General features: G+C 38.1%; 1 protein-coding gene across 2 annotated transcripts in view; it reads right to left on the bottom strand.

Moving 5' to 3' along the window:
• The window catches only part of LOC134801470 (protein pangolin, isoforms A/H/I/S), a 234,364-nt gene that overhangs the window by 169,912 nt on the left and 42,248 nt on the right, over positions 1 to 22,204 (bottom strand). For both annotated transcript variants that reach the window (XM_063774070.1, XM_063774069.1), the window contains exon 2: positions 10,149 to 10,446. In XM_063774070.1, the coding sequence (XP_063630140.1) occupies positions 10,149 to 10,316 (168 nt within the window). In that variant the 5' untranslated portion in view covers positions 10,317 to 10,446. The remainder of the gene's footprint in view (positions 1 to 10,148; positions 10,447 to 22,204) is intronic.

Here is a 22,204-nt window from a genome sequence, read left to right as displayed (position 1 = left end):
AGGGTGTTACCACACCAATCGATCGATAATGATCGATAGTAGAATAGAACATTCGACGTTGATGACGACGACTTCTATGAAATTATGACGTATAAATAACACTTGCACTGCGTAGGCTATCAAAATCGCTGCAATTTTTTCTTGATCTAACTCTAGAAACTATCGCGTAACTTTCTTACCTACCGCTTGAAGTAAGTGGTAGACCTACAGTATCCAGAATAAAAACAAGGTGACAAGTCCCTTTTCATACGAATTGACACAAAACCACAATACGCTTGGCATTCCAAAACCTGATTATTTCTTAGACACTAACGACCCTTCTAACTCCTAATCTACATCACACACAAGATAATTATAACTAATGATAATTATAATGATAATTATCTTGATAAACAGCCCAGCGTCCAGTTTACAATCAGCCAATCCTTTAATTCGGAACCTGATTTGTGAGTCACAATCGAAATATAAGCAGTACAACGACTTAATAGGAAAAAGTGAATAATTAAACGAAACTTGAAGACCGATTCGAAAAGACATCATCGTATTATTCAAAGTAACTGCTGAATGAGGAGAATAGTGTCGACTTGATTTAAGAAACATTTTTTTTGCTAAAAGGATGATTCATACTCTCACGAGCCTAGCCAGAGAAACTTCCTAAGTTACAGGTACGCCAAAATAATATACCTACTCCCTTTGTAGAAATATCAAAATATGTACAAATCACCAACGATAATTAAAACCTGGTTATATAGACATAAATTTAGAATTTAATTTACTACCAATAAGTCGTCAAATAGTGATTAGATTAAGCTTAAAAGTGTAATCTTAACTAGCCCGACAATTAAATTGTTCCTGTCCACTATCGGGTTGTTTGTTTTATCTCCTTCGGTGAACCTTAGTTTAAAAAATAGTATTACAAAGTACATACTTGTCTATGATATGAGTAGTTCACAGTATCTTTCACGCGACCATACAGACAAATCCAGACACTGTTCATACTTGTAATGTAATGTAATGTAACAATGCCAGTCAGAACAAATAGTTGTCTTGCAAGGACTGAGTGAGTCATACTCATTGTTTGAGCATGTCGAACTACTGCTTTAAGATATCTGTCATAAGTTCTGTGAAATCAGATGGTAATCTTATTGTTTAGGTCTACAATGACTAGAAACTTAGGTCTGCTTTGAAAACAGTAAAACCCGCTTAAGAAATACTGAAATAAGAAGTCATAAGCGGGAAAGCGCAATAACCGTGAAAAAGGGTACGAAAGTTGCAAGCTGTAGCAGCAAAAGGATCAGGGTGAAATGGCATATTATGGTAACATTCCATTTCTAACCGCAGCTGCATTACTGTCAATTTTACTATGGAAATTGACAATGACAGCGACGCGTTCAGTACCGGTAGTGCAGCTGCGGTTAGAAATGGAATGTTATCATTACGCGGGATAAAAATTAAAGTGTAGTTGAGACTTGAAATAACGGATCCACTTAGTATGAGTTTCGCTAAATCTCCTTTACCTTCGTCTAAACTAGATCGATTGCAATGCTTACTACGTAGGTTGCCCTGAAAGTTTCGGGAATTGGAAAAAATACGCGTTTAAATGAAATAAAAGTACTTTTATTGTTTTTCAAAGTATTCTCCTTTGTGTTTAATGCACTTTTTCATTCTCTGAAACCAGTTTTCAAAACAGTTATTGAACTCTGAACTGGGGGTTGACGAAATGGCCATTTTATAAGCGTGGACTGCTTCTTCCGCGGTCTGAAAACGCTGACCACACAACCGATTCTTTATTTTCGGGAAAGTAAAAAAATCGTTGGGACTTAGGTCGGGGCTGTACGGAGGATGGTCCAGTAATTCGACTTTTTCGCCCTTCAGATAGTCGTTTGTTTTCTGAGCAGTATGAGGGCTGGCATTATCATGGTGTAGTATAATACGGCGGTTAGGGTTATTTTTTCGCAGTTCAGCAAAAACAATCGGTAAACAAACGCCTATATACCAATCGGCATTGACAGTTCTTCGATCTTCAAGAGCAATAGTCGCCACGTGACCCGATTTGGAGACAAACGTGGCTACCATTTTTTTGATCGTGCTGCGAGAACGAACAACTTTTGTTGGCTTCGGCTCGTCTTCGTAAACCCATACTCGAGATTGGTTTTTGGATCAGGCTCATATGCGTAAATCCATGACTCGTCACCTGACACAATACTAAAAACGGCAGTTGAGCTTCCTCCATTAAATCTTTTTAGGGTTTTGTGGCACCAATTGACACGGACCGTTTTCTGCATGGTCGTCAGATAACAAGTGAGGAATCCACCGGGAAAACAACTTCCGCACGCCCAACTCTTGCTGTAAAATAACTTGTACCTGACTCATTCCAATGCCTAAAGTCTCCTGAATTTCCCGATATGTAACATGCCTATCTTCTTTTATCAGTTGGCGAACAACATCGATGTTTTGATCGGTAACGGCAGTTTTCGGTCGACCCTCACGTACGTCATCCGCAAGAGACACACGGCCACGTTGAAATTCCGAATACCACCTGTATATTGTCGTCTTCGAAGGTGCTTCACTACTAAAAGCAATAGTCAATCGGTCTCCACATTGTTGTTGTGTTAATACACTTTTAAAGTCATAATAAATCATTGCTCTAAAACTTTCGCGGGACAGCTCCATTTTCACCAGCGACTCAACGACTTTAAAAAACAATTGAAAATAGAACATTGTTTTTTTTTTCTAAGTGGCCAGTGTTTTCGAATAATGAGACTATGCTTGTAACAAAGAGGTATAACACATGTCAAATATACGTTCCTAAGTATGCAATTCCCGAAACTTTCAGGGCAACCTACGTATTCAAGTGACTTTTAAATCGGCAATTTAAATCAATTACCGAGCATTCGCTTCATGTTAACCAGCATAGACAATACCTAATCGCATATAGTTACTGAGGGCCAAACGTGAATATCGAAATCGGTATTTCGATGCCTGCCTCTACTGCCTCTATGTCTTTATACTCTTGCAAATTCGAGCGATAGAGAGGCAGATAGATAACTTTCGACTTTCGCGGTATAGACTCTCTCGTCGTCCGTAGCCAAATCAGTAAGCCTGCCTTCGAAGCTTAGCAGAGGTACTGGGTTCAAATCCTGGTAAGGGCATTTATTTATGTGGTTAATTGGTTATCACGGATATTTTTTCCTGAGAGCTTTGCGTATACATATTTACATATTTATCTGTCTAGAATTATATTTCATCGTCTTACCTTATTGAGTTTACTGTGATTGTTCCGTAATATATATACTAGTTTTTCTAGATCTAAAAGGCATATTATACTGAATTCCCTAAGACCTAGGAGGTATCTAAGCACTAGGAATAACAGCGGAAACCGCGCAACCATTCACTCTAATGGCCGCAAAAAGATCGAAGCAAAAGTCTAGAAAAAGTCTGAAGCGTAAGCTCGACGCAATTTAGTTAGACGGGCACTTTTTGCTACGTAGTTAGCAAGGGTTTTGCTACGTAGTTAGCATTTAGCAAGGGTGTATGCTTTGTGAAGTAGAGTTAGACCAAGACAAGTCTGCAACGATTTTGATAGCACACGCAGTGCAAGTATTAACTTTAATGAAATTATGACGTTTAAATAACACTCCGTATGCTATCAAAATCGTTGCAGACTTTTCTTGGTCTAACTGTGATTTTATGTTATGGCTGTTGAAAATGAATATATTTATTAATATAAATTATTAAACTAAAACTAACTACAATTAAGATAAATAAAACTAAAAATTTAAAATACCTAAGATGGCTGTTTATATATCACGTAATTGATTATTTTTTGTAAACTCTATTATAATCCCTAATACTAATATTAGAAATGTGATAGTACGAAAAATAAACAGCGAATAATATTTGTCAACGTATTTTTGAGCCACCCTGTATTTCGTTTTATACTTGCATTTAAAGTACCTACTAGGGCTTGCATTCCGGAATTCCGGAATTTCGAAATTACGGAATCTCGGACAAATTTTCCGATATTACAATTCCGGAATTGATACCACTGAATATCGAAAATTCCGGAATTGGATTTAAGTATGTTTTTTAAGTTTAAATACGTTTATTATTGAAAATTGTTAAGAAACTACACTATACTTTGTTTTTTTGTCGTTATTACGTGCCTCTTAGTCATTTAATGAACTATTGTACATATATATTTAACTTTTTCGTTTGCAGTGGGACAATATGGGCTCATAATAATAAAAAAAATATAATGCAAAGCGATTTACTTGCTTAGAATAGTCTGAAACCTACATAAGCGAATTTTTTGAATTGAAATTTAAAAATATTTGGACTTTTTATCTCCGATTCAGAGAGAAAGAGGTTTTCTCTATCAACGATTTCGGATCCTGTAGAAGCACATAATATATGATATTCTTAATCATAATTAGGAATTAGGAAGGAAAAAGCCAAACTTATACCTTGAACTTCTTAAACAACACCACTACCTACTAGGTTAGGAAGAGTAAGAAGCTGTTAAATTTAACTATTTTATAAAATTATGCATCCAATGGTTTGCTAGCAACTATGGTTTCCCCAAATAAATACCCCGTATCATAGAAGTGAATAAAAGTAACCATTTTAATCATAACGGGGGTGTTTACTGGCCATTACGGGGTCAAAGGATTTTTGGCCAAGATGGGACACTCTGACAACACCGATTGTCGTATGTGTGGCGAAGAGGAAGAGACAGTAAGACACTTAATGTGTGAATGTCACGCCCTCGCCAGACAAAGAATGAAGGACTTTGGAGCAGGATACCTGGAACCAAAGGACTTTAAAATGCTCCATCATCCGACACTTGGATATGGTGGGAAAAGCTCTTGAGTAGTTGACGGATCTCTTCTAGGGAGTAACTGCACAAAAGATCCCTATGGGTCGAAGTGTATCCGCAAGGGCCCCCGAAAACAATAAGATAAGATAACCATTTTAATAAGGTGGTAAAAGAGGTGAAAAAAAAGTAGGTAGGTACTTCAAATTAAATTTATCTTAAACAATACTAACTTTAATAAACGTAAAGTATCAGAATTTCACATTTTTTGTTCGTTTTTTACAAAAAAATCTAATAAAATTATGATAAACCCTAATTCCGGAACCAGTTCCGGAATTGGAATCCAATATCAAAAATCAGTTCCGGAATTGGAAACCATCCGATATTGCAAGCCCTAGTACCTACCGTAAAAACATTCATATAAATTGAAATGTTATTGATATTAATACTATACTAGTTACCATAAATATATAAAAAAAACGTATCGAATTTACAACATGAAAAGCTAAAGATATATAAAAACGAACATAATCCAATATCCTTCACAAAATCGATATGGATTCCATTCCAACTGAAATAGCGGAAAATCAATTTCTCACATGAAATAAGAAATATTGAAGTTTTCAAAACAAACTAAACATCTATACAAGCGGCATTATAAAATAAGCCATTCAATACCAAGAAAGCGTAAATATTTCTATAAAATCGAAATATTCCAAAACATCGTATATCAATAATAATTCCAATGATCATACGACCTTTGGAACTTAATCGATCAAAACGGAAACCTTAATCGAAAAGAAATCGAAACTCAGAACGCACAATACCATTGTAATTGCATCACGTACGATAATCGTTGCTATTATGACATACAGCCAGAATTACACCTAAGTATAATCCAATATGCGTTTCTATCTTTCTATCCTTGTCATTTTAGCTTTGAAAGGTGAGACGGAATTCGCATTCGTAAGTTCTTATAAATGGTTACAAAGCACTCGCCTCCAGTCCAGTCTCCACTTGGTAAGCGACTGGTACCATCGCGCACCCTGTTAATTGACAGTTCGTAAACCTTATTCCAAAAGGCATAAGGTCCACCGATGGACAGTTAAGAGTTTTGCTGTTTTTACCTGGTGGAACCGACGGCCTTTGGTACAATGAGAAATCCATTCCAATCATATTTTCATTGCTTATCAAGTTATCAATCAAAGGTGAATGTTGTGAACCAAGATAGTAAACTTGAGATCCCGGGACCTTACCATGATGTCCTTATTGCGATTCTGTTTAGGACCTAAACTGAATCGCTAAAGGATGGAGCTGATGGTAAGGCCCCTGCTCAACGTATGAGAAAGCGAGAAAGTAAGACCTTTAGAGTAGGTAACAACTGATAATCCGGTGCCCATCTGGTCTACTCTGCTTGCAAGTGCAGGCAGCTATCAGCTGAAGAAAAAGGTAATATTTTGTATATTCCTGTATCACTCCAGCGGATATAATAATATGTGTCTTTCCATCACAGAAGAGTCCTTATGCTTCAAGTGCAATAAGGATGTTTCCATCTGAAATTTCAACAGAAATTATGATAGAAAAATCCTCATTGCAGAAGAAGCATAAGGACGTTTCTCTGATGGAAATCCACATATTATTATGCCCGCTCTTATAGGACTGGACAGCAGTGTTTTTTATGATATAGGAGTTACACGAACTGAGGAATCGCCTGAACGGTCAATAGTTACCGTCGCCTAACACCAGCGGGGTATAGGCAAGTGCGATGCAACCTTAAAGATGGGATGTACGCTCTTTTCTTAAAGGTTTGAAGGTCCTATGTATGTCGTCATGACATTAAAGTTGGAAGATCATGACGATGACTGGCTGGAGAACCTTAAGCAGAAAAGTCCTCGTCGTGCTCTACCACCCCAACAGACTCGCGTTTTGTGTGCGATCGATGTGGCGAGAAATGCCGCGCTGCTATGGGACTTTAGAACCATCAACGGCGATGCGAGACTCCATAAACCCACAAGGTCCGCAACAATCATCTACAACAGATGATGTGGCCTATGATGATGAAGGTCGTATCGATGTGGGCGACAGTTAATTCAAGAGATGCCCTGAATAGTGAATTTGGCCGAATACCGAATACCGAATATTCGGCCCCTCTCTCGGCCGTATATCGAATATTCAGCGACCGAATATTCGGCATGACATGCGAACATTTTGAGTCACAATTATTATGAAAACTGATCGCCAACAAAGCACAACGTTTGCTAAGGTCTATTTTTATGTTGAACAGAATTAATGAATGTAGCTAATTTGATAGAGAGTCAATCAAATCAGACCCATGATAACAATAAAATATTTTGTAATCAACAAATGCTCACAAACGTGCCTTCGTATTTAACTACCTACTTTCCAAGAATATATGTTAAATATTAAATATACCTAGTTTTTGGTTATTTTATTGTGTAATTTTTCTTTTTAGGTAGGTGCAACAGATATTCGGTATTCTACCGAATAGTAGGCAACATTCGGCCGAACACCGAATATTCGGCAAAGTCGCCGAATAGGCCGAATACCGAATAGTTGCCGAATATTCGTGGCATCTCTAGTTAATTCCACAATTTAGCTGTGCAAGGCAGGAAGTCCGAAGAAACGCATAATTTCATACTGGTTCCGTGATTGTTCGACTCACCGAGTCACCGACTAAACAAGAAAGGTGAATCCTACCAGTCCGTAGGTGTCTCATGTTTACCTCGCACAGGTAGAGCCAATGACAATAGCCTCGTTGTTTATCATAAGAAATACCTGAACGCAGGTAGTTCTCATTGTGATCGCACCCCTATTTTCGGAAATACAATGAATAAGTAATTTATGTTCCTGCAACACAATATTCGGACATAAATTTAAGGAAGGTACCTGTTTTTTTTTCGTGAACCTCAATCAGTGTTTTGGGTGACGTTTCGTTTCGGCCGTTGTGGTTGTTTTTGTTTGTTTTACGGATAATTTGGCATTTCGGATCTATACTGATGCGTATCTGTGTGTGGAAACTAATTGAGTTGTTGTTCCGATTACAGCCAAAGATGGTAATCTACAACGAATTGGTCGTAATGAGAACACTTACAAGACTTATTAATATTTATTATGCTCGTGTTTTCCAGTTTTAAAACGATTAATTGACGTTTTTGTGAAGCATCGCTTACATTTTAATTATACAAAAGATCGACATCCCTTTTCGAAAATATAAAAGAAGTTACCTTTCGGGTTCGCACCGTCACACCCAAAGCATACACAAATAAACATGTTGTATCATGGCATTTCAAAGTATGCGAACAAATACAATACGTATAATTGTACTACAGTTCGAAAGTGTAAAAGCACAAATAGTTCCAAATTCAAACTCGAATTACTAAAGCAATTTTATAAACCATTCAGTAAACACACGCACTACTTTATAACAATACCAATAAGTTCGATTTTGCAATAAATTATATTTTTCAGAGCGCATTTAGAATGATGGGGGTGTTTTATAGGAGGCAGACGGAATTCAGAGTAATCCTATTGAATCATTGTAGTGGCTCAAATACCGGGAACATGTACAAATAAAGACCTACCTGGGAAGCACCTGCTGTTCCTCTATTAAACAACCCAGTAGCAATGGATGACAATCAAACAACATTGAACCTTCAGTACATACGATAAGGGTTTGGAAATCCGCAAAACTAAAGTGGGTTTGCAATACCAATAGGTTCTTTTTGGTCAGATTGTTCATAAATGTAAGCGCCGCGTGAATTTTCTTTTCACCAATGTTTGTCGAGTAATTTTCGATTTCAAGGAATGTCAGCAGATGGGGCGAAGTATTTTTTTTAAATAGCCGGTGGTCTAACAGTTAAATGCGCAAGTGTATAAATTTACTTATCACCTAAGGTCAAGTCAGATAACTTAAAAAAAAAACTTGTAAACACGAGTTTCCTAATAGTAATTGATATAATTGGGTTAGATAATGTAGAGAAATTAATGTTATGACAGTTTCGTAATGAGTTTCGTAATAAAATCGATAGTGACGTTAAAATTTAATTAAGTTAATATTGGCGCCAGAAAGGCGTCAAAACTTGATGTTCCCAACGATTATTACTAAATTGAACGGTAATTACAAAAATCGATTTTGGGAGTTTTATCATATTAAGATAACATTTGATGGTAGAACCGGTGGTTGATAGGATTTTTAGAGTTGGTTTAGTAAATTGTATACCTACATATATCATTATGTCATTAAAGATGCTGTACTGTAGGCCAAGCACATGATTCGCGCGACAGTATCTCGCGGCGAGATAGACCCGTCTTTTTCCAACTATGTTAAATTGCGAGATACTGTCGCGCCAATCATGTGCTAGCCCGGCTGTATTACCTCATTTCCAGTCGAGTCGATCAAGCTAGACTTCTCCAAACAAGCATACAGACGACGTGATGATAAGCGGTTACCGTTGCTAATCAACGCTTGCAACTCCACGGGTGTCAGAAGCGCGTTATTAATGCTTACCTCAGCTTCAATTGATAGTTGTAGTCAAGGAACCCAGGTTAAATTTTGAATGTCATTTATTAGGGTTCCGTACCCAAAGGGTAAAACGGGACCCTATTACTAAGACTTCGCTGTCCGTCCGTCCGTCCGTCCGTCCGTCCGTCCGTCCGTCCGTCCGTCCGTCCGTCCGTCCGTCCGTCCGTCCGTCCGTCTGTCACCAGGCTGTATCTCACGAACCGTGATAGCTAGACAGTTGAAATTTTCACAGATGATGTATTTCTGTTGCCGCTATAACAACAAATACTAAAAACAGAATAAAATAAAGATTTAAATGGGGCTCCCATACAACAAACGTGATTTTTGACCAAAGTTAAGCAACGTCGGGAGTGGTCAGTACTTGGATGGGTGACCGTTTTTTTTTTGCTTTTTTTTCGTTTTTTTTTTTTGCATTATGGTACGGAACCCTTCGTGCGCGAGTCCGACTCGCACTTGCCCGGTTTTTTTACGACACTAACAACTAAGGAAAAGATGATAGTCCATTTAATAACATTAAAAATAATTAATTACAGTCGGATCAAGCTCATCATCAATATCAAATTTCTATGAAAATATGACGTCAATAATGAGTAATGACACTTTGATCTATTTTTACATTAAACTAACTTTTAAATTAAACTAACTTTAAATAAAAAAAATGCCAAACGCATTATTTTTTTACTAACACATATTTTAAATTTTATTGTAACTAAAATTTTATGAACCACGACCACGAGCTTGCAATAAACGTTAATTATAATAAAATATAATATAATATTATGCACTTACCTCACTCTCAGTCCAGTCGATGAGGCTGGACTTCTCCTCCAACAAGTTCTCGGAGCTGCGCTTCTCGTCCTCCCCGTCGCCCTCGTCCTTGAACACCTTCACCTCGTCCGTGGAGCCCAGGTCGTCCCCCCCGGAGCTCGCGGCCGAACTCGAGTGCGCATGAGGCATTTTCAACACATCGCACTACCTATCATCCATTGTACGTCTATTTTAAAACTAATATGAGATCACAGATAACTTTTGTCAGGTTGAACTTAAACTAAGGTTGAGGCGTTCCGTTTGACTTGCAGAGTTGTATCTGGAAAAGAAAAAAGGTGTGTTACATTTTTTTGTCAACGTCGCATGTTGCTGAGGTTAAATATATATAAACCTAAAGCCCGATTAACACTTTCAGTGACAATAGCCCCAATTCCAATACACAATGAACCCGACTATCGGGTTCTTGGTACTGAAAGTGTTAAGATTTAAAAATTTGTTACGGTTTTGAACTGGTTGTTGATTGGTCCATTCGAAATTAAATGAAAGTCGTGCAAGATCGTCAAGGTCTTACCAAAACCAGTTCAAAAACATAACATATTGTTAAATCTGAATTGGGATCCTAGTCAATTAAATACATTACTAAAAATGGGGATAAATGCAATTTAAACAAGTTACCAATCTCTCATTTACCAAAATAAGGTATTTTTAGTGACAGAAATGGATGGCCAGATTAATGGTAACATTCCGTTTCTAACCGCAGCTGCACTACCAGCTACCAGTACTGAACGCGTCGCTGTCATTGTCAATTTCCATAGTAAAATGAACAGTATTGCAGCTGCAGTTGGAAATGGCTGGCCAGATTAAATTACGTACATATGTAGTTGTTGAATCAAGAAGGCGAGTAAATAAATAAACGTCATATTGATAAGAGGTAAGGTCAACGCCTTCGTAAAATGCAAGAACGAAAGATTGGTGCTATTTGAACGTAGTTTCATAAAAGACTAACCAAGAATTCCCTGCTAAAATATACTCTGAAAACAGCCACAATAGGCTACTTTCCTACTAGTCAAATCAGCTTCTTTTTTAGAACTGTCAAAACGATTTGCTAATATGGAATTTATATGAAAACGTGTGTAGTGACATCACAGTCAACTCACCTACTTTTTATACTTCCATTCCATCCGATTTATTAAATAGAAATTGTGTTTAAAAATAACTGCTATCTATGTTGTTCTAATAATGACCTGGTGCTTTATTTCGTGTTATTTTAAGTAGAGGAAAGTACCCAAATTGTTTTCAGACAAAATGTTCCAATTTCATATTATTATTGTATCTAACATGTCTTTTTTTTTGTTTGCGTTTGCACTGATTGGTTTAAAACATGTTCTATTAAGCTTAGATTAAATTAAAAAAATATAATTTTTAAATTTATTCTAAGCTTAAATCAGCATCGTTCGCAGACGTTTCTGCTTGTTGAAAATCAAATTAAATTAAACGTGTTCTATATCTATATTTTCTACAATTTATCTTGTCTTATAAACAAAGCTCTTGCGACAAATGTGTCTAATACAAACAACAAACACGGTAGCATGTCATAAGTATCCACATATCAGGTTATCATGAGCAAAGGTATCTAGTGTCACACAAATATGTATGACAATGCACTTGTAAGTGACTATGGAAAACGCCAGAAAGTCTACTAAGGAAGTAGGTATTTGTCGGGGACTAGCCTACGAAAATAAATATATACAATTTTAATCTCTCTCTATTTATAACGCTGCAAAAAAGTTGTGCCATTTGCACAGTTCCGATTTCGCAAAACCAAGTATCAGTTGCAGAATCAAATTATCAATTGAAACAAACGTAAGCGAATATAATCGAATAAAGTTAAAAATACGTATTTTATTAAACAACAGAAAAAAATGCAGGTTAACGTTCATTTGTATTTATATTTGTATGTCTATTTTGTTTGCAATGCCCTACAGCTCATACTGCTGTATATACGAGTATATGTTTGTAAGTCTATATTTTTGGCCCTACAGCCCTGTTGGACAGATGATAACGTAAATATTAGGTTTTTTAAATGAGTTTCAGTTGCGGGAGCCATATGAGGACATCATTGAGAACTCAATCCTTTAGGTATTCCATTTTGAACCATATCACCAAGACTGAAGCTCAGATTTAAATTGAGTCGTGTCACAGGTCAAGAGTAGCTCGAGCCTCTGAACCGGGGTCGTGTTTTCTATTCCTATAGGGTTCTTTGACGACGCCTCTTTCGAACCGATTTTGTTCGGAACCGGAACTAGCATTAATATGTATAAAAATATATGTTTATAAAGATAAGAAAAATGTTATGATGTCAAACGATCTTCTTTGTCTTTTAAGCACCTAGCATCTACTTATATTTTGTCTTTCAAGGCCCTAGCAACCACTTAAAGATTCCTTAAGGTTCCGTCACACAGGCGCGTTTTCCGGGCGGGGCGTGAGCGGGGCGCGCGGCTTTTACATATAAAACGCTCACGCGCCGCCCGGAAAACGCGCCTATGTGACGGAACCTTAATATTTTGTCTTTTAAGGCCCTGTAGCAACTACTTAAATAATCCATCGGATAAATTACAAACGTCCATTGGATACACAACTTGACGATTGAATATTTGAAACGTTATCTATGCTTAATATATTTATTTACGTTGCCGAGCTTTTATTCGCAACGTTTACATAAAAAATATATAAATACTATAATCGTATTACCAAATATTTTTTTGCGTTGTCCAATTTCCAGTCCGAAATATTTGTTTAGCAGAATCCGTTTCATCCAGATCCGTTTAATTAAAAACACGTGTAGTAAAAAACTGATTCAACAAGAGTTCAACGACCCGTATCAAATTTGAATAGAAGACAGTGTAAGCGACATATGATACGACATACAGTGCACTCGTTACTATGCTAGTCCGAGGGACGGATGTTAAATTAACTACGTCATCGTTGAGCGTACCTAATTAGTTCATACTTCCTAAGCATGAGATACCGGGATGTTGGTCAAATAAGATTTGGTTGCTGTCCCAATGAAATGAAAAGGTATTTTAGTGAGTTATCGTAAATTTTCTTGCTTAAGAAAATATTAAAAAACCGGGCAAGTGCGAGTCGGACTCGCGCACGAAGGGTTCCGTACCATAATGCAAAAAAAAAAACAAAAAAAAAGCAAAAAAAAAAACGGTCACCCATCCAAATACTGACCACTCCCGACGTTGCTTAACTTTGGTCAAAAATCACGTTTGTTGTATGGGAGCCCCATTTAAATCTTTATTTTATTCTGTTTTTAGTATTTGTTGTTATAGCGGCAACAGAAATACATCATCTGTGAAAATTTCAACTGTCTAGCTATCACGGTTCGTGAGATACAGCCTGGTGACAGACGGACGGACGGACGGACGGACAGCGAAGTCTTAGTAATAGGGTCCCAATGCCATGCAGATGAAAAGGTATTAGAGAGTTATCGTCAATTTTCTTGCTTAAGAAAATATTATTTTTAAATAACAAAAAAAATACTCGGATACTATCAGCGTAGTCTAGTTTCTATCGATTGCTTTATTGCCCGCATGCACATAGTCGTCGGTGGGTGTTCCACTTGCCTAGATGCAGAGATAACTCTAGAAGCTTTATTTTAGAAACGCATAGGTTACTTAATGAGATTCGGTTGACAACCGAAGAAAAATGTTTAATCGCGAGGGGCAATTGTCGTTCGGCTCTCGCACTACACGCGTTTGTCATAGTTGGTATGTCAGAGGTGCTGAACGCGGTGCATTTTGTAATCTTAATGAGTTTCGGTTGTCAACCAAAGAGCGATGTTTAATCGCGAAGGACCATTGTCGTTCGGCTCTCGCACTACACGCGTTTGTCATAGTTGGTATGTCAGAGGTGTGAACGCGGTGCATTTTGTAATCTTAATGAGTTTCGGTTGTCAACCAAAGAGCGATGTTTAATCGCGAAGGACCATTGTCGTTCGGCTCTCGCACTACACGCGTTTGTCATAGTTGGTATGTCAGAGGTGTGAACGTGGTGCATTTTGAATAATGACGGTGGAGGTATGCATGTCAATGATCTGCCCGGGGGATAGATGTGGCACTGTTGATATTTACGCTTATTAAATACCGGTTTTTAGGGTTCCGTACCCAAAGGGTAAAACGGGACCCTATTACTAAGACTCCCCTGTCCGTCCGTCCATCCGTCTGTCACCAGGCTTTATCTCACGAACCGTGATAGCTAGACAGTTGAAATTTTCACAGATGATGTATTTCTGTTGCCGCTGTAACAACAAATACTAAAAACAGAATAAAATAAATATTTAAGTGGGGCTCCCATACAACAAACGTGATTTTTGACCGAAGTTAAGCAACGTCGGGCGGGGTCAGTACTTGGATGGGTGACCGTTTTTATAGATAATGGACGAAGGGTTCCGTTTGCGAGTCCGACTCGCACTTGGCCGGTTTTAAATACCGGTTTTTATAGTATCTATAAGTAAGATGAAAAAATTAATCTAAAGCACACTTGTTGTTATTTGATATTTAGGAAGAAAGGTACCTAAAAAAAGATATACAGGTATTTATCAGTGTACCTAAAAAACATTGATTATACCTATCAGTGAAAAAAAAAACAGAACTGGTGTTGCTTATTTAATAAAAAATGTCTTTGCTAAAATAAATTAAACATCCAATACCAAAAAATTTTACCAGGACCAGTACGGCTACCACCAGTTTTGACATTGACATAACGCTCACGTTTACGTAACTTACTTTCTATGCATCTCGCTCGTACTTGCATATGCGAGCAATAGTGCAAGCGAGATGTACAGAAAGTAAATTACGTAGACGTGAGCGTTATGTCAATGTTAAAACTGATGGTAGAGGCTCAGTATGCAATTGAGACAAATGTAATAAAAGTTTAGTTATTTTCATGTACAATCGACGTCAAAGATATGTTTACACTTTTTGCCTTATTACAAGGGAGTAAGGTGCAAAAGTGTAAACATATTTTTGACGTCGACTGTACAAGATAACAAGGTATGATAATGTTAATATCAGTAGCAATAAAATTAACTATTTAATTGGGGTTTTCCAAAAAGCTATCAACGTTTAATAAGTAACAATATATATTTAGCGTGATTATGGAATACATCCGGACATCTGATACTGATGTTGTGCTAAGTGAAGCTGTATCATATTTTTTTTATCAGCCATATTACTACCTACTTAAACTTTTGATAAAAATACATGATGGAATTGTTTTCATAATTGGGGAAAACGCATGCAAAGCAACATGAAAAATTAAACTTAAGTTTTACAAATAATTACAAGTCTTTATCACACGCTTCTGCCTTCTAGACTATTTGCGACATTTATTGATAGACGTTATCCTATTCTGTTATCATTATCATAATCATTAAGGTACAAATTTTATTAGGATAACAGCTGATATTTGAACTACAGTGAAATTTGAAAACCCAAGAAGTTACATAAAATAAAAAATATAAAGCACGTCTCTAAACGATTCTAGGTGTTCAACAATCGCGACAGATACATTATTAGTCCGTTCCGTACTTTATAACACATAATAATGGCATGAATACACGAACGGTACGGTCGACGTCAAAGATATGTTTACATTTTTCGCCTTATTACAAAGGAATAAGGTGCAAAAGTGTAAACATATTTTTGACGTCGACTGTACATGGCCGTTTATACTGACACTAGTGACACTTGTGCTTTAGATCAATCACGACGCCGATTTGCGAAACACGGCGCGTTACAAGTCATATGACTGTTGATTACAGTTCTGGTAAGTGTGTATATTTTAATACTGGAAATTTAGCTCAAACATAAGTTGACTATTCTTTTTTTGATTATTTTTCTTACTTACACGTTTTTCACAAAACTCTTTAAAAATTTAAACTGTATAATCGTTTAACTGAAACAAAACTTAATATCTTAAAAATATTCTCCATTGACTTTGAACTATCAAAACACAAACATTTGTTAAAATAATCAACAATTTGCAGGATGTACAGTAAAAAAATCTTTGTCAACGTATTTTTGGACCATCCTGTATAAATATGAAGTAATTAATTAATTTACCCACACTGTTTCCTTAAAACAAACAATAATTATTTACTTCGTTGGTAATTACGTAAACAACGCTTTCTCACAATTTTAATCACTTGGCGATCACTAAACTTGAGAGAAGCACAATAACATCATCATCATATCAGCCAGAGGACGCCCACTGCTGGACATAGGCCTCCCCCAAAGAGTGCCACAATTACCGGTCTTGCGCCACCCGCATCCAGCGGACTCCCGCGACCTTTACCAGGTCGTCAGGCCACCTTGTAGGGGACAATAACATAATTCAGTTTTATTACTACTGAAGAAAGATCATGTAGTCACGTCCCACTACCTTGTTTGGCCTACTGAGGAAGTGTACAGACAAACATACACTTAATTTAAACCTTACTGTCAAGACAAAGTACTGTGTAGATACAAAATTGTTTAAGATGCTTGTACCTAACGACCTAGGTAAATTTACGTTCGTAGCATAGACTATAAATAGCCAACACTCCCATCGTGAAGCAACCTAACCATGTTTATCGTTAGGTCAGAAGTTAGTGTCCATTACTGTTAACAGGTCTAGACTTAGACCTAGTGCATAAAGGCGCGTCACAGTATTTCAATGAAAGCCAAAAAACTGTTGTCTGTCTGTCACGTTTTGCAGATCTAGATGAAATTTGGTATGGAGATAGTTTGATATGAGGGAAACTATTGGGTAGTTTTCATCCATAATTATTATCATTCCATTCCACGCAGACGAAATCAGGGCAAAAACTAGTAGACTACATCATTCCTATCCAGGGTGAAATGGGCAACTAGGGGTGGAGTGACGCTTAACCAACCACACCCATCTCTCATGTAGGTAAGCATTCCTTCAAATTTCCGAAAACCAATTCCACTAACAGCAAAAACAATAAACCTGCACTTAAACTCCAAAACTTTAGTGTTAAGAGCGCTATTACATTTCGGCGTTGAGCGAGTTTAGGTATTTTACGCGCTGCGGCAGGCCGTGCGAGCTTAGTATGCCGATCCCTTCTACCACACTCGCACTACAATGATGGATTAAACATTCTTGATCCTTCGCGAAGCATATTGAAATCAACCATAACAACACTAACTGTGCTTAACTTTTAAAGTCCTAAAACTGTTATTTGGTAAGTACGAAAATACTAAATGCAGTGCAAATGTAAGTGTGTGCAGTGTTCATAAATTATTTTTTCATCTATTTTTGACGATTTTTGACCCCCCCCACCCCTCAAATCATCCAAAAATCATGCTTCGGATGACTCTGTTTCCTCCTACGTCATACTACCATCATCCGATGTCCAGACCCCCCCCCCCCCCCCCTCCTTCCATTTGAAACGACGTAATTTATGAATAGCCCCATACTCGTACTTATGAAGGTATAAGTATTACTCGAAATAAATTATAGGTACTCGCTTATTTACATGTTTCGTCATAGCATTTGGTACCTATAGGTTGTAAAGTTTGTATCAACGAGGGTTTAAAAACGAACTAGTATTGAGGATCTGATCTGATGATAATGATGATGATTAAGGTGGTCACGGATACCAATCAACCATGTAGTAACATGATTAGGCTCGTTTGATTCGTCTCAACAAGATCTTTGACACTGAAGATACACAGGGTCTGATGATGGAGCTGGAAGGTGGCCACGGGTACCAGTCTATCATGTAACTAAACCACTTCGTGTTTGGGCTCGTTTGATTCGTCTCAACAAGATCTTTGACACTGAAGATACACAGGGTCTGATGATGGAGCTGGAAGGTGGCCACGGGTACCAGTCTATCGTGTAACTAAACAACTTCGTGTTTGGGCTCGTTTGATTCGTCTCAACAAGATCTTTGACACAAGACAGTACTCAGGGTCTGATGATGGAGCTGGAAGGTGGTCACCATTACCAATCAACCATGCAACTAAACCACATCGTGTTTAGGCTCGTTTGATTCGTCTCAACAAGATCTTTGACACTAGGTGATACACTAAACACGAAGCCCAAACACGATGCCCAAACACGAAGCCCAAACACGGAGCCCAAACACAAAGTGGTTCAGTTACGTGATAGACTGGTACTCGTCGCCACCTTCGAGCTCCATCATCAGACCCTGAGTAGTATCTTGTGTCAAAGATCTTGTTGCGACGAATCAAACGAGCCCAAACACGAAGTGGTTCAGTTACATGGTAGACTGGTACCCGTGGCCACAGTACAGCTCCATCATCAGACTCTGAGTACTAACTTTTGTCAAAGATCTTGTTGCGACGAATCGAACAAGCCCAAGCACGAAGTGGTTTAGTTGCATGGTTGATTGGTACCGGTGACCACTTTCCGGCTCCATCATCAAACCCTGAGTACTATCTTGTGTCAAAGATCTTGTTGAGACGAATCAAACGAGCCCAAACACGAAGTGGTTTAGTTGCATGGTTGATTGGTACCGGTGACCACATTCCGGCTCCATCATTAGACCTTGAGTACTATCTTGTGTCAAAGATCTTGTTGAGACGAATCAAACGAGCGTAAACACGAAGTGGTTTAGTTGCATGGTTGATTGGTACCGGTGACCACCTTCCGGCTCCATCATCAGACCCTGAGTACTATCTTGTGTCAAAGATCTTGTTGAGATGAATAAAACGAGCCTAAACACGAAGTGGTTTAGTTGCATGGTTGATTGGTACCGGTGACCACCTTCCGGCTCCATCATCAGACCCTGAGTACTATCTTGTGTCAAAGATCTTGTTGAGACGAATCAAACGAGCCCAAACACGAAGTGGTTTAGTTGCATGGTTGATTGGTACCGGTGACCACCTTCCGGCTCCATCATCAGACCATGAGTACTATCTTGTGTCAAAGATCTTGTTGAGATGAATAAAACGAGCCTAAACACGAAGTGGTTTAGTTGCATGGTTGATTGGTACCGGTGACCACCTTCCGGCTCCATCATCAGACCCTGAGTACTATCTTGAGTCAAAATTAATACATATAGAATGTCAGGTCGTTTCAAATATTTTTAATCCTGTCCGGTAGTTTATTAAACTGTACCATTATAAATTATAATACTATAAAAACAGTGCTAGGATCAAAGTCTCTCGTTGGGGTTTACACGCACACAGTATAGCGTTTTACACGGCGCCCGCCGCACACAATGATAAAAAATCTCGTTGTCGCCGTTGAAAATGTGCGGAGCCGACCGACACACGTCCTGCCTCTACAAGCTCTGCCGCGGCACTGAGCTGGCGCAGCGCGCGTCATCGGTAATATAGAGTAGTTTTCAAAAAATTGCCAAAAAATTATAGTAGAATTTCATAAACACTAATGTATACCAACAGTATAAGCAAACGTTGCAGATTGCTTGAGTATGAAAATGACTTCGATATTAAGTAGATTTTCGTAGGAATTGACACTTGTTTCGGAGAGAAAATTGAGTTCGTTTTACTTTGATTTTCTCTTTCTCAAAGGTGTGTATGAAAAATATCGTTTGATATGCCTAAAGTACAGGGTATTAGTAATACAAAATAGCCAGGTTTAGCAGAGTAAACTTCTCAACATTTCCAAATAAGAGCTTGCCATTCAGTGCTTCACGGGGTTTTTCGGAAACGACCATCAGAAAAAAAATCATTACTAATTTAATAAGTCCTTTTTCTAATATTTACAACGATATTTAAAAAGATAAGAAGACGCTTTTACTGAAACAAGTACTCATTGTTTCTAATAATGAGCACAAAGTCCTGAATTTCGTCGACTAGTATCATCAATTTTGCGTTATTTCGACTTTTCTTGTAAGAGCGCTCTTAACGGTCTACTATTCACAACTTTCCCAACCTCCTATCTTTTTCCACACCCCCTTCCAATTAAAACCTAAACATCTAAATAATAGAGTCGAAATTCGAAATACAACAGTTTAAAAGCCACGCGGATTTGAAGATGTCCAAGTTAAGGCCAAGCCACACCGGATGCGTATGCGTAGACGTGCACGTGCACGTACGCGTCCCGATGCGTTGTATAATACGAAAACTCATACGAGAGGACACACCGCTTGCGTGACGTGTGCGTGACGTGCGCGTACGTGTGACTTGCACGCAACGCAGCTCCGACGAGACAAACCGGCTGCGTGCTGCGTGCACGCGTCCACGCAGCGGAGCGGCAACGTCGCTTCGTTGCGTGCAGTGATGACGTTGTGTTTAACTGCGTTCCCTATGAGAGGGCGAACCGAGCAGGTTCGGACACGCACAGCTCGGTGCTGCATAGGTGCTGTGCGTGTACACGCGCAGCTCGCTTGTATTTATTTACAACTCGGCCGGTGCGCGTGCTGGTTTTTAATATGGATTCAGTGATAAAAGAAAAACTAATTAATATATTCGTCAATACGAATGTATATTTACAACATATAGCACAAAGATTCCAAAAAAATACGTCTTATAAAAATTTGGCCTGTGGGAACAAATCGATGTTAGGTACTAATAATACTATTGGAAAACAAGGTTGTTGTATTGTGAACTTAATAATAATATTATGTACTCTGAATTATCTCGATTCAAATATGAGACATTTTTTTCCTCTAATTGCAATGTCGGCATTCTGTGAGCTGCTTCCATTTGCAACAGGAGTATAATAGAATAGAATACCATTTATTTCAGTATAAGTAACAGTATAATAACATGATGTACTGTCGCAGGAGTGTATTTTATTTTACTGCACGCATGACCGAGCTGCAGCGTGCGCTTGCGTAACGTGTACAGCACACTGCGTGGCGTGCGCTGCGTGACGTGCGCGTCACCCGGTGTGACAGGGGTGCTGCGCACGTCTACGCTTACGTCGACGCACACGTGCTGCACACGCAGCCGGTGTGGCTCGGCCTTTAAAGCACAACATTCATAAATAGAATAGCGAAAGCAGTAAACAGTAACGTAAACTACAAATGGAATCCCCCCTAAATCGCGTTGTTTCAAAAGGTCGTATCTCCGTACGCGTTTCATACTGACATACGACTTTTTTAGGTGAGCGCCTTGTAATATGATGTCGCTGGAGGTGTATTATGTACATTTTACTGTTAAGACGTAGAAATCTATTTAGATGGACCTAGTTGGTTTAATTTGATTTCATTTATGCATAAACTTCGCGGTTTTACATGTTTTCTTGTTCGTTTATTGTGGCATTTCGATCTGCAGCGAAACTGTGAAATAAAACAGCATAGGTTATCTATTACTTATGCGACAATTATGCATAAGCTGTGTTTTTTTAAGTCATTCTTATTCAAATCGTAACAAAATGTATGTTATTGAAAATAAAATACAAGTTTATTTATCGATTTATAAATTCAACTCTGTTGTGACATACACAGAAACATAGCATTTAATACCAAAAATATAACAAATACAGGTGTTTTCTACGACGGAGTATCAAGTTTTTTTTTATGAGTTCGGTTTACTCAAATGTATGTTATGAATAGGGTTCTTTTAAAACAACATAGTGTACATACGGGTCATACACACTGCCCTGCTAACAGTAAATGCAGTAATTCCATTTGAACTCATGCAATTATTCATCTTATTCTCTTTTAAGAGCGCTATTACATTTCGGCGTTGAGCGAGTTTAGGTATTTTACGCGCTGCGGCAGGCCGTGCGAGCTCAGTATGCCGATCCCTTCTACCACACTCGCACTACAATGATGGATTAAACATTCTTGATCCTTCGCGAAGCATATTGAAATCAACCATAACAACACTAACTGTACTTAACTTTTAAAGTTCTAAAACTGTTATTTGGTAAGTACGAAAATACTAAATGCAGTGCAAATGTACATAGGGGCTGTTCATAAATTACGTCATCTATTTTTGACGATTTTTGACCCCCCCCACCCCTCAAATCATCCAAAAATCAAGCTTCGGATGAATCTGTTTCCTCCTACGTCATGTTACCATCATCCGATGTCCAGACCCCCCCCCCCCCCCCCACTCCTC

The sequence above is a fragment of the Cydia splendana genome, chromosome 22, assembly GCF_910591565.1.
Source record: "Cydia splendana chromosome 22, ilCydSple1.2, whole genome shotgun sequence".
Classification (NCBI taxonomy): Eukaryota; Metazoa; Arthropoda; class Insecta; order Lepidoptera; family Tortricidae; genus Cydia; species Cydia splendana.
This window is presented reverse-complemented; position numbering and strand designations above follow the sequence as displayed.